The 13723-nt window shown below is 34.4% G+C and overlaps 1 protein-coding gene and 1 pseudogene across 1 annotated transcript; both read left to right on the forward strand.

Annotated features, from left to right (window-relative positions):
• Positions 1–3271: 3271 nt before the first annotated feature.
• LOC138306035 (uncharacterized) lies at positions 3272–6910 on the forward strand. The gene is made up of 4 exons (XM_069246367.1): positions 3272–3875; positions 4911–5091; positions 5633–5718; positions 6534–6910. The coding sequence occupies exons 1-4, from the start codon at positions 3854–3856 to the stop codon at positions 6908–6910; spliced, it is 666 nt and encodes a 221-aa protein (XP_069102468.1). The 5' UTR covers positions 3272–3853.
• A 58-nt stretch (positions 6911–6968) lies between these two features.
• On the forward strand, positions 6969–10861 carry LOC138306036 (uncharacterized; annotated as a pseudogene).
• The last annotated feature ends 2862 nt before the right edge of the window (positions 10862–13723 follow it).

Raw genomic sequence — 13723 nt, forward strand, 5'->3', positions numbered from 1 at the left:
TTACTCCACTGCCAAACAAAACTTGGCATACAAGACGTCTGCCCGCAATGTGTAATGACGGACAGCAAGCGAGTTTGAACATTTCACATACACTGTACATTTCACCACCGTTGTCTTTTCTGGCATATTACAGTAAAACCAAATAAAGTAACTTTCATTAAAACTGTTTTTTGTCCGATATTGTATGGAAATCAATCCGATACGGGTTGATGTCCATACATAAACAGGCGCGTTGCTGAAGGATGTTGGATCTGTAGGCTTTTTAGGCGAGCGCCGCAGCCGCGAAAAGGTTTGAAAGGGGTCCGGGAGAGTCTCCCCCGGGAACTGAAAAATGAAAATAAGATTTCAAATGGTGTCATTTGATCGCTTTTGGAAGTTTTTGTGTGATCTACCATTATGCAAAATATTTAACACCAAATAAGCCGTGCTGATACATCTGTAGGGTTGTCTATATGAGATATGTTTTAGTCTCATGTTGTCATAGAAAATGCATTCATTTTGAAATATTATTTCAGGTAGGTACGTTATATTTGATGCTAAGTGTTCGATGAATGTGCACTTATATATAAATACTAACTCGGAAGCTATGAAATTCATCCCTTCTGTTAGCAAGATCTGTTCGTAATTTAGAATTAGCAAAATTCAGATCATCCCCCAATGTATAGGTAACATCTTTACAATGTATTTCTTACTCTCATATTGTTCATGCTATGATTTCACCAGAGAAACTTCTTTCCGAAACGTACTGGAGTACAGAATACATAATGTACATATCAACATATAGACCGAATAATCTGTCTCTTAAAATGAGCTCCTTTACTTTTTTGCTGTTGCTTATTGATACGCTTATCATCGCCCGTCTCTTAAAATGAGCTCGATTTCTTTTTGTTGATTCATTTTGATTCAAACATTTTTTTTTTGTCAAAAATACAATAATGAATTAGGCACAAGTTATCACAACTTAATATACAATACTTTGACAGCATACAATCATATAATTATGTATATATACAGAAAATATTGAAGAAGAAATAGAAAAAAAATCAAAATGAGTTTGTTGTTACAGACTTGACCTAAAATCTAGCACTATCTTTAATAAAGGTTTGTACCCATTGAAATATCATTTTGTTTTCCATGTTGGACAAGTGTGGAGCACCATAAAGCAAAATATTAATTGAAATATTACCATATTGTGAAACATTACGGAATAAAACATCCCTTTGCCTAGTATAAAGACTACATTCAAAAAATAATGAGTTGCATTTTCACATTGATTACCACATGCGCATGATGGGTCGTTAATTGTATTTACTCGGTACAAATCATAGTTCAGACTGCTACACGAATGTCGCAATCTTGTATGTAAAATATTAAACTTCCTTTTCCCAGTAAAATAATAAACGGGTAAAGAATTTACATCAGATTGTATCAAAGTTTTGAAGGTACGAACGGAAGGCTGCTCTCTGACATTGCTAGGCAAATAATTCCATAATCTAATAGAAGATGGCAAGAAAGATTCAAGTGAACATGACAAACAAGCTTTCGGAATAACATAGTTTTCTCTATTTCACATGTTGTAGGCGGATTGCTCTCCAACTTTAGGATACTGGTCAGATAAGATGGGGTTAGGTTATTATGGAGTTTATACATTAGAATATTTTTTTTTATTTTTTTTTCTTCTTTTTACTAGAGGTACAAGATTGGTTTCGAAATAGAGTGAGTCTTTACTTGAGAAGGATGGCATATCCGTTATGATTCTTGCCGCCTCAAGCTGCACTTGTTCGAGTTGTCGTTCATAAAAAGAAAATGAGTTCATTTTAAGAGACAGGTATGAGCATCACCACATCAAAACTCAAACAGTTATGTTCTCCATACAATGATCTCTAATCCACGACTTCCAAACCTGAAATGCTTAGAATCAAATTAAAGTTCCTCTCTGCCAAAAAAACCCATTAACCTCTGACAGTCCATCATGAGGGACCTAATCTCACCATAGTAGCTTTTTGACCTACACTATTTATTTGCTGTTTATATGGAGGCGAGCTTGGCTAGTTGTGAATATTATCAGGTAAAACAATATAGTTTTTATTTATTAATTTCCAATACTTTTACAAAGTATAGACTGTCACTCTCACGCGTGGTATACTCATTCTAAAACGAGTTTTACAAAAAAAAAAACATACACATAAAACTCCAAAGTTCAATACACTTCACTTCAATATTTCAATTACACTTCAATACACATGCTAAGGAAAATGATGTGCATGCAAGGGCTTATGTACGGTGGCTGGGAGCGGACATGAAATAAAAAAAAAATATTGCGTGTGAACGCAATAGTATTGCATGTGAACGCAAAAGTATTGCGTGTGAACGCAATGTTATTGCATGTGAACGCAAAAGTATTGCGTGTGAACGCAATGTTATTGCGTGTGAACGCAATAATTATTGCGTGCGAACGAAATACTATTGCGTGCGAACGAAATAATATTACGTGCGAACGCAATAATTACTGCGTGCGAACGCAATTATTATTGCGTGTGAACGTAATAGTATTGCGTGCGAATACTATTGCGTTCGCACGCAATAATTATTGCGTTCACAAGCAATACCTTTGCGCAATAATTATTGCGTTCACACGCAATACTTTTGCGTTCGCACGCAATACTATTGCGTTCGCACGCAATAATTTTATTTATTTCATGTTCGCTTCCAGGAGATTAGGAAGTAGAGAGTAGACCTAGAGGGTACTATTGTAATTCACTCGAACATCTAAGGTGTCTTAACCCGCGCATGCGCAAGCCGATAGGCCGCAATAGCAACTCATGTAGTGGGTAGGTGGTATAGGTTACAGGGTACGATAATGGGTAATGATCTAGAGTCATACCGATCGGCGATTGGTTGTTTTTTACATGTGTACACATTATGTTTTAACACATAGTCAGTACCTTTTACATATGAATCTTTATAGATTATGAAGTGGAATATGTTCTAATTTAAAGTACTATGCTATCAAATTAACACTTATGGTTCAGTTATCTTTATCTGCCCTTGTCGACAATCCATGCTTCTTCTTGATTATACAGATATTGTTGATCACCTGTAACGATGTTCATCCAAATCCAGGCCCCATCCCACATTTTAACGATATATCTTTATTTCATCTTAAGGTCGTTGGCTCGGCCGTTTTCGAATGCGCCGCGCATCGTAAACAAAAACCAATGTCGTGAAAACGCTAAATAAATAAATGAAAAAAACATTCATATTTGTGCATTTTACGTGGTACGTTTATTAAAAATTTTATCATCAACACGATTTTATGCTGCATTAATTGATTTTAAAATATAAAATCCATTGTCATCCTTTCACGACAACACCGGATGCACTTCCGGTTGCAGGTGTTGTCACGGACGCCATCTTCGGCCTCAGCAGAAGCAATGCAGTAATGGGGCGCAAATTAGGACATTTTCGTTCAACAAAGCAGTCACAAAGACAGCAGAGTATTTAGTAGCGCAGAAGAGGCGATGGAATATACAAAGGGTGGAAAACGACCACAGTTATTGTAGTTCTGATACTAATAACGTAATCGTACCGGATCTGTCGTATGTTGTGAAAGATGTGGATGTCGGAGATGACGAAAATTGGAGGGATAGTCGTAGGGTTATTGAACTAGGCGTCCTTGCTGAAGGTTTGTCAGCTTGTAAAACATATGGTATGCCATTGTGTTTATCTCACACTACAAATATAAAAAAATTATGGCCTTGGAGCAATACTTCGGATTCCGTGCAATAACACAACATGCAAAGCCGTCAACACGATACCAACAAGAAAACGACACAACCAGCAAGTGTTTGATATGAATACAAAATTAGCAACAGGTAAGGTATTTTTTCACAAATGACATCATACCACATTCTAAATATACACGTACAGTTATAGTGTGCTAGCATTTTCCAACAATATTTCAGTCCAGATAATGAATACATGTTATATGGTACAATTGTAGGTCTTGACTTATTGCTGATAACCACTAATCAATGAGTCTGGTAGTTCAATCAGTAGAACGTTATTGTGTTCTTACACCGGTCTGCTCACTAAATTTTCTGCTACACAAGAATGTAGAATACATACTAGACATATATGTACATATGTACATGTAATGTACTGTACACTGTATATATAAACATTATATTATGAGTGACTATACTCAGTACAGTACTATATGTAATGTGAAATTTATTATGCACATCCAATAATTTGATATGCTGCAACTCTTCAGACGAGTGGTATATCAAATTATTAAAATTGTTTAAATAAATCTCATATTATGTTTATATAACTATGAGTGTAAGATTCTATGATATATATATGGAGATATAGCCATAAGATCAAACTTTTAATTTCTGTCTACTGAAACAACTGTGTGATGTAATAGTTTGATTATAACATCATTATCACATGTGATTTACGGTATTTATGACTGTATTAATTAGTCAGTTATGTGATAAATATCCATATGTTAACCTGGTCATTTTGAGTTTATAGTATGTGTACATGTTGATGATACACAGTCATGAACACTAATATCATTCATTTTTTGACACATTTGTGCATGACAGTAAAATCCTTAACATACATTTCTTTTTAAAATAACATCCACAAAGCAACCTTCCAATACATAAATAATAGTGCACAGTACATGAGTTTCATACATATATCAAAGTATGAGATACTTGATACGTGTAAGAATCAGCTGTGGGTCTATGAAGATAGTTTATTAGATAATGCCATAAATGTGTTGTACATGAATATGATGTTTAACATTACATTTCAACAATATAATTATGTCATACAGTTTTATGTCTGACTTCAATATTAATTATGATTTGTTTTGATTATTCAACAATCAACAGGTATGTTGCATACTGGCATTGGTGCAACTCAGGTGAATAGTATCCTGACATCCTTAAATATCCCAGCTGTAAGTCATGCCATGCTTGATCGGAGACAAAGAGAAACTGGGTCAGCTTTGGAAGTACTAGCAAAAGAGTCAGCAGAGGAATGGAGGGAGCAGGAAAAGAGATTGACATCAGAGTATGTGATTTTTTTTGTATTATGTGAAAATCATGGTTTTTGGTTCTCCTAGTCCTAAAGTAATAATTTTGCAATTAATTAAGCTTTGATGTCATTATTTTTTATTTTATCTGGTTATGAATTTTTTTTTAGCAAACATTTGTGATAATCTGTGAAATTCAAGTTCGTGCTTCATAGACTTTGCCTCTGTCCAGTATTCATTCATATTGGCTATGAATGCCAACTGAAAGGCATTCAATGCTAAATATAAAGTTTATAGTAAATTATATAGGATTTTACACTTTAAATTTTGCCTGTTACTGCCTTATGCAATTTTTAAAAAATATACACTGTTCTAAGATGTTTTATAATCAGTCAATGATTATGCTCTGTTAACTGAAAATTAACTGATTTCACTTATTTTAGTTAATAAAACATATGATAAAAGTTTATAGCATGGTGATTGATCATTTAAATATCTCTGGTTGTGATAAGGGATATATCAAAATGGTCATGTAACAATCTCTTGTTATCTAACTTCATGTCTTAGTTTATAATACAGAATTACAGGAGAGGACAGCATAGAAGTTTCAGTAGATGCAGGTTGGCAGAAAAGGGGAAGTGGGAGATCATATGACAGCTTGTCTGGTATGTATTTAAAATTAAAAATCAATATGCTGTGAATAAAGTGAAATGAATTAATGATGACGAAGTAGAGAGTTTAAATTCATAAATACATATAACATTAAACTCCTTATTTTTATCTATTGAAAAAGAAAAGACTTTGAATAATGTCAAATTGGTAACACAGATAAAATCTTATGTTACTAATCTTGCATTATTCAAAGTCTTTTATTTCTTATAAAGAAAGACGTAAATATGATGCCACACTACTGGCTGAATGGTTAAAATGTCTTAATATATCATTGCTCAAGATCTCTACTTCTGTGTCACAAAACTGTATAATCCAGAATCTGTCTATAACAGCCAGATATGCTGATCACAAGCAAGTTATATTGGTTGGCAGTGTTATACGGTTCCCACAAGTAACCTATTTCAATGACTATACATTGTACATTGACATATATTTACATTTTCACTGCAGTCCCACTATATAACCTTACAATGCGCAGGTGGCAGTCATATAGCCAATGAACTTCAATCGCTTATGATGACGTCATTATCATTGTGATGTCATAATTGTCGTGCAAGCGATCACGGAAAACGGCTGTTCAAATGGCTGTTCCATCCTTGACGATAACGAATGATTAATTGATTATAGATGCAAAATACCTTGATATGTCAACATGAAATTGTTACCAAATGTAAATATAAGCTTTGAACGTCTATCAGTTGGCATTCATAGCCAATAGGAATGGTTCATTTTCAGGTTTGAGACTGTAAATGATTTAACTGTAATGATTCAAACATTCTTTTGATTTTATTTTAATTTCATTGTACAGGACATTGTTCCATGATCGGGAAATATACTGGCAAGATCACAGACTACCAAATTCGCTCAAAGACGTGTAGAGTTTGTAGCAATGCTACCAGCAAAAACCTTTCAATCCCGGACCATGACTACAGGCAAAACTGGGACGGGTCTGCTAAAGCAATGGAGCAAGATATGATTATAGAAATGGTCACTAATTGTCATAATAAAGGCTTTAGCACAAAATCAATCATCGCAGACGATGATTCTACAACGATTGTCAGATTGAGAAGACATGTTAATGTTAATATAAGAAAAGTTTCAGATAAAAACCATGTGAAAAAAAACCAGCAAAACCCTGTACAACCTGCAGAAGAACAACAACAATCTATCTACCACTATCATTAAATATATAATCAGATGTTTCAATTATGTTCTTGCACAAAATACTGGTGATACAGAGGGTATGAAGAGAGGATTAAGTGCTCTGTCAAAGCATCCTTTTGGGGATCGCAGCATGTGTGATCAGTCATGGTGCCGTTTTGTGTGTAACTCACAGGAAATTTACAGATGTCTTCCACATGGTAAACCAATTGCTGATATGAAATTAAAGGAAACCTTATCTGATGTGTTTGACTCCTACACCCAACATGCAGAAAAGTTATCTTCACTTGGAAGTACCCAAGCCAATGAAAATTTCAACAATATTGTGAGCTCCAAGACTCCAAAGTCCCATCACTACAGTGGCTCAGCTAGTCTGAACTACATAGTTGCTGGAGGCGTTCTGCAAAAGAACATAGGCCACACATACTTATCATTGGTAAATAATTATTTTTTATTTGTTTGCATTGTAAATCCGACTTTTTCATACAAAAAATGTATCCGAGAATGACAGGAAAATCTGTTATTATCGTAACATCCCAATAGTGACGGAATTCGTTTCATAACCGATGAAATTAAAACAGATCCTGAGGCCAGGCCATTTTCAAAGGATATCATAAAAATATTGGACAGGAATATTTTTTAAGTTTTGAATACTATATATAAATGTTTACACATATTGTGCACCATGACTGATAAATTACATAAGGTGTTAATAAACATCAGTGTTTACCTTCTTTTTGTATTTATAATTCAAGGTACACAGAAAGATTGGACTGTCGCCAGGTACACACACCATGCGACTTGGGACGCTCAAGGATTACGAAAATCGTAGAAGGAAAGCCATTGCCACCACCAGAAAAACAAAGAAAAAAGACTTGCACTAAAAGCAAAAATGTTTGATTGCTCAATAGCATTGATTAATACACATACATCTTGGCATCCTCAATATTCCAGAGGTTACTATTACCGTGTCATTTGCAAAGTTTTTTCTCCTGAACTGCCTTCAATGTTGCTCTGACATGGTCCAGATGTGGATATAACGGCGGTGATAATAACCCCTGAGGTATTGAGGATGTATTAGACATATATGAGAAAGTATTCTTATACACAGAAAGTCTCAAGTATATGAAATAGTCTCCTACTAAATGTTGTTAACTTAAGGATAGTTAAACCATTTGAATATGAACACTAATGATTCACATTGGAAAAATCCCCCACAAAAGTATTCTTATAATGAGAGAATAAATTTGTCAATCTTAACTTTCTGATATCTGACTCTTACATGATTTTAAATCCTGTACATATTTCATGTTTATTCAGAATGAAGCTACATGTATGTACAGTAGTGTACTTATGTGTATCTGTTATGTATGTGTAATTTTGTACCAAATGGTATATTTGATATCTAACAAATTTTTAAATAGGAATGAAGCAACTGCAGTGAAGGAGGTGAGAGGTGTGTCATACTCTTCTGCAATCGACTCTGGGAGTATCACTACAGAATCGATCAAAGAAATTCCCAGGCCACAACAACCTCCAAAGATGGAACCTGCTCCTATTCTGGAAAACATTCAGCCAGTGTACTTTGATCTTGAAAGTACAGGATTAGGTAGAATTATCCATTATTCCATACGCACATTTTGTGGTATACATTTCTGTAACAAATACCATTAACATTAGCATGAAGTGTTATTTAATTGCTCATACTTTTAGACCATCATCATCAGATGATGGGGTATTCAAATTGCATTTTGTCCCTGTGTCTGACATCATTTTGGGACCTATCTGAAAAGAAGATGGCCGACAGGCAGCCACCTTGGATTTTGATATCACAACGTTGGACTGATTAGAAAACAACATGGTTGGCAGTTGATTATCTTTGATGTTGATAATTAAAGATTTTTCCACTTTGTTGAATTTATAAAGTTTCCCTGTATTTATTTCTTGTAAATTTACACACATATGTTATTTATATAATGATTTGATTCCTCCAAAATCATAAAAAAAATCCTTACAGTCAACAATGATATTGAAATTACTTGGCTTCTGTATTTTTTCTACAAACTTATCAAAATGTGAGCAAATGCTAATTATCAAAGATTCACCGATTGCAGTGATGTCTCATGACTATTCATATGCCTAAAGCTATTTTGGATTTTATTTTGATTTAACACTTTATAACATAACCTTTTTTTCCAGCTAGGACATCACACATTATCCAAATGGCAGCAGTGACTGGAGAGGCATCTTATGCAACTTATGTAACCCCAGGGAAAGCCATATCTCCTGCAGCTTCATCTGTCACCGGGCTGACGTACAGAAATGGAAAATTGTTTCATGAAGGGCATCCAGTTGATTCAGTTTCTATTTCAGAAGACATTGATGGATTTATAACCTTTTTACAAAACCAAACGTCGCCAATATATATTTTTGGACATAATATAAAATCTTTTGACTGCCCACTTTTCCTGCATGCTTTAGAGGCTGTTGGAAAAACAAGCAAATTTCTTGATTGCATATAAGGTTTTTTAGACACTAAACTGCTGTTCAAACTTGGAATTCCTGGCTTGAAATCGTACTCTCAGCCAAATTTGTTCAAATTTGTGTTACAATGCTCACAATGCTATTGAGGATGTCACTTCTTTGCAGACACTAGTGAAAGAGAGCAAATTGGTGTATACTGAACCTTGCTATGAGCATGCAACTTTCTCTATATCATATGTGAAAGAGAGTTATGAATATTCCAAAAGAGCGCTTTCAAATATGCCATCTTTGAAAGTGTTAGTAGAGAAAAAAATTTTGAGTGAGGCTATGGCTTGGAAAACTGCAGGCAGTGGTCTCAGTTTTAGTTGTTTAAAGCTAGCATATAAGAGGAATGGAGTGGATGGCATCAGGAATGTTTTGGAAGAGAAATGTGGTGTGAAAGGGGTAAGAGTGACTAAATCTTCCAAAATTGTTGACAATGTTGGGAGATATTTTTCTGAGTTACAAGTTTGTGTCAATGAGATTTAAAACTTTTTGAAATCAGTTGTTTCATCATAGCCATAAACTCATTGTATTCATTGATTAAATACATAAAATATTGTGATGATATATGTAAGACATGTTTTCAATACATGAACATCTCAGTTAGCTTGTATTCTACACTGAGCAAGTTGAAATTAGATTTCTAATTTTCTAGTTGATATATGTTCACAGTGAAGTCACTTCATTTTGATGTGAAGTTGCAATTATTGTATAGACAAAGTAACGTTGACATAGTATGTGTATATATAACATATAATTTATTGGTATAGCAAATGTGATAGTACTAGTGGTAATTAACACACTTGTTTTTGCTACATGTAACCCTTTTAAAACTTTATTTGCAAATCTGTTGCTTAGGAACATATGGTTGCCATGCCTTCTGAAGTCAATATCTTTTTTCTTTCAACTATGACCTACTGTTTTAAGTTATTATGAACATATGAACCGTCTCTGCAAAATATGCATATTTGGAAAAAAAGTTAATTGTTCCTTCATACATTTTTGTATTGTTGAAATGGACATCTCGTTACGCTTTGTACTTTTACTGAAATTTGATAAAGCGTTGCCATAACTAGGATTTAAGAAAGCGTTACCATAACTAGGATTTAAGAAAGCGTTGCCATAACTAGGATTTAAGAAAGCGTTGCCATAACTAGGATTTAAGAAAGCGTTGCCATAACTAGGATTTGAGAAAGCGTTGCCATAACTAGGATTTTGAAAAAATTGAACTCACTTACATGTATTTCCTTTTTCATATATTGCAACTAGACATTCATGCAATATACAAATTAATGATCAACAAAATAAAATACATGTAAACCATTCATATATGTCTATCTCATTTTATTACTGTTTGAATATATATCATTATGCTGCATGTTGACACTTCTACATGGAGAGATCGTTGTCAAGGATACGCTTTGTAAACTGGGCTAGCAAAAACCTAGCACATCGACCTATACTTTTTAGTTAATTTATTGGTACAAGATATTAATACAGATATAAAAATGCATCAACGAAAAAAAGTTAATTACTTTCAAACGGCTGAGCCAGCTGGTATATGTGCCAGGTTTAGGAAATGGAGGGAACACAAAGTACAAAAATAAAAACCACTGAGTTTCGATAAGGTATCTTGGAAGTCATGTGACAAAAGTTTTACATATGACACTCATTTATATTCTCTTGAGGGTAATAATTTATTATACAAATTGAGATATTTGATTGAAAATAACTTAACAACCACAAAATTTGATCATTTCTATGCATGGAAATGCAATTTCATTGTTATGAAATGTTCAATTATGTGAAAGAAAAATATTTGAAAATGGTTGCTAGGGTAAACAACCTTTCATAGAATGTTTTTTTCATTACAAAATTGTTTTTATAATGAAAAAAACATGAATGTCTTAAAGAAAAACTTTTGTGAAAATGCTATATATCAAATAACTTTGAACAGAATGCAAAATTGAATCTAGGTAAGACTTTTCCGATAGAATACTACCTGGTTGCTATGCAACGGTTGGTTACTAACTAATGAAAGATAACCAAAATATATGGGCTTTTTATTGAAAAACAAATATTTTATCATGGTTGCGTGCATAAATATGTCTTTATAAAAAAAACACACATTATATTGCATTAAAATATACACAGCAACCCTATCTATACATAATAGAAAAATGTTGCCAAGGGATATGGTTGCTATGGGTTTAACATCCAATAACTTTTTTCTTTGAACAATGACATACCATTTTTTGTCATTTTTATAAAGATATGGATGTCCTCTGCAAAAATGAGCTTCTTTGGACAAAAGTTAATTATTCCTTCATAGATTGTTATCATGTTGAAATGGACATCTCATTTTGCTATAAATCAGTACTGAAAATTGAGGGACACGTTGCCATAGAGACACATTTTAAATCGACGCTAGGAGTCAATAGATACATTGATTTATGTTTTATATTTATTTATAGTCACAGGACATCCATACAAATACATCAAAGTAAGAACAAATAAACATATATTATATTTCCATATATTTTTCTACTATCACAATTACCAAGCAGATGTCCTGTTGTGCCATATTTCCGTGCAAAGGTTTGGTGAAGTCGTTGCCAAGGTGACACTTTTTAAAAGAGCCTAGCAAAAAAACTAGCACAATGACATACACTTTTTTGTTCATTTATTGACACAACATGACCATACATTGTCAAATAAAAAAATCAATAAATGAAAAAAAGTTAATTACTTTCAAACGGTCGAGCCAGCTACCTTAACATTCGGAGTCTTAGTAGAAATAAGCTAGCATATCTAGAGAATTTAGCATCTGATTGTGATATAATTATCTATTATGGCCTGGTTGAGAGAGCACTATTGCCTCATAGTATTGTCGAGGGATGGAATAGTGCCCGAGCCGAAGGCGAGGGCACTATCCCATCATGAGACAATACTATGAGGCAATAGTGCCCTCTCAACCAGGCCATAATGGGTTTAGTACATCACCCTGACATGAGACCGTTTTCCATGTTATCGCAAACTTTGAGAAGCATGTCAAGCGATAGGCCTACCTCGCAACGCTTCATTTCCACACCTCATTGTTACATTAAAAGTACAACATATAAATTGTGGCAGAGATATGGGGTTCTATAAAAACGGGATTCAGCTTCATGAAAATTAAAAGAGGATCAATATAGAACATTAATGAACAGTCTTCTGTAGAAAAACAAGATTTGCTTCCATCCCCGCACAAAACAGCCTGTCCGCCATCTTGACGTCTTGGTCGAAGCGCAACGTTATAATGACGTCATGTAATGGTGACGTCACAATACATTCACGTTCAATTTCGCGCCACTTCAATAGTGCCCGCTTGCCCGGGCACTATTGCAAATAGTTTCCATGTGTGTAGCCAATCAGAATCCAGTATTCTGTCACGTGATGTACTAATATGTGTTACTGAGACTCACCTCGATATATCGATAGCAGACGACGACATGCTTCTAGATAGGTATGATATGTTCCGTAAAGACCGTGGGGCTCCGGGTGGGGGATTATTGTATATACTTCCAATGTCCTGTGCACTAGTCGTAGAGCCGACTTAGAATTCCACATAGGTGAAGTTGTGTGGACTGAGATCCAGTTTCCAAATAAAAAATACCTTCTCTGCACAGTATACAGACCTCCAAATTGCATACACGCTTTTTGGAATTCCTTCCGGTTCTCCCTTGAATCCTCATTGTAGGCGATATCAATGTAGACCTTCTTACAGCAGACAGAAATCATCCTTTCATAAGCATAATAAATCACTTTCACCTCACCAATGTAATAGACAGACCGACTAGAATCGGGCGCAAGTGCGACACACTCCTTGACGTTATTCTTCTATCTGACACGTGTAGTCACACCTTTGCGGACACTATTGATATAGATCGTGATATCTCTGATCATCAGGCGAAATTGTGTAGAATTGACTGTAGGCACAACGATAACTAAAAACTTTAAGCGTAAAATCTGGTGTTATAATGATGCAAATTTTGATCTTTTTAACAATAAATCAGAGACGACTGACTGGACTGAACTTTTTTCTCAAACAGGTAATGTAGATGACATGTGTCAAGTTTTTTCAGATAAATATTTAGGCATAGCAGACACGTGCATTCCTTCCAAAATTGTAACCATTAGGCCAAATGATAAACCATGGTTTGACTCGGACATAAGACGAGAAATTAGGAAACGAGATAGACTGCTTCATAAATATAAATCTAATCGCACTCCGTTAAATTTAAATAACTTTAGAAAACAGCGCAATAAAGT

The sequence above is a fragment of the Argopecten irradians genome, chromosome 13 (genome assembly GCF_041381155.1).
Source record: "Argopecten irradians isolate NY chromosome 13, Ai_NY, whole genome shotgun sequence".
Lineage (NCBI taxonomy): Eukaryota > Metazoa > Mollusca > Bivalvia > Pectinida > Pectinidae > Argopecten > Argopecten irradians.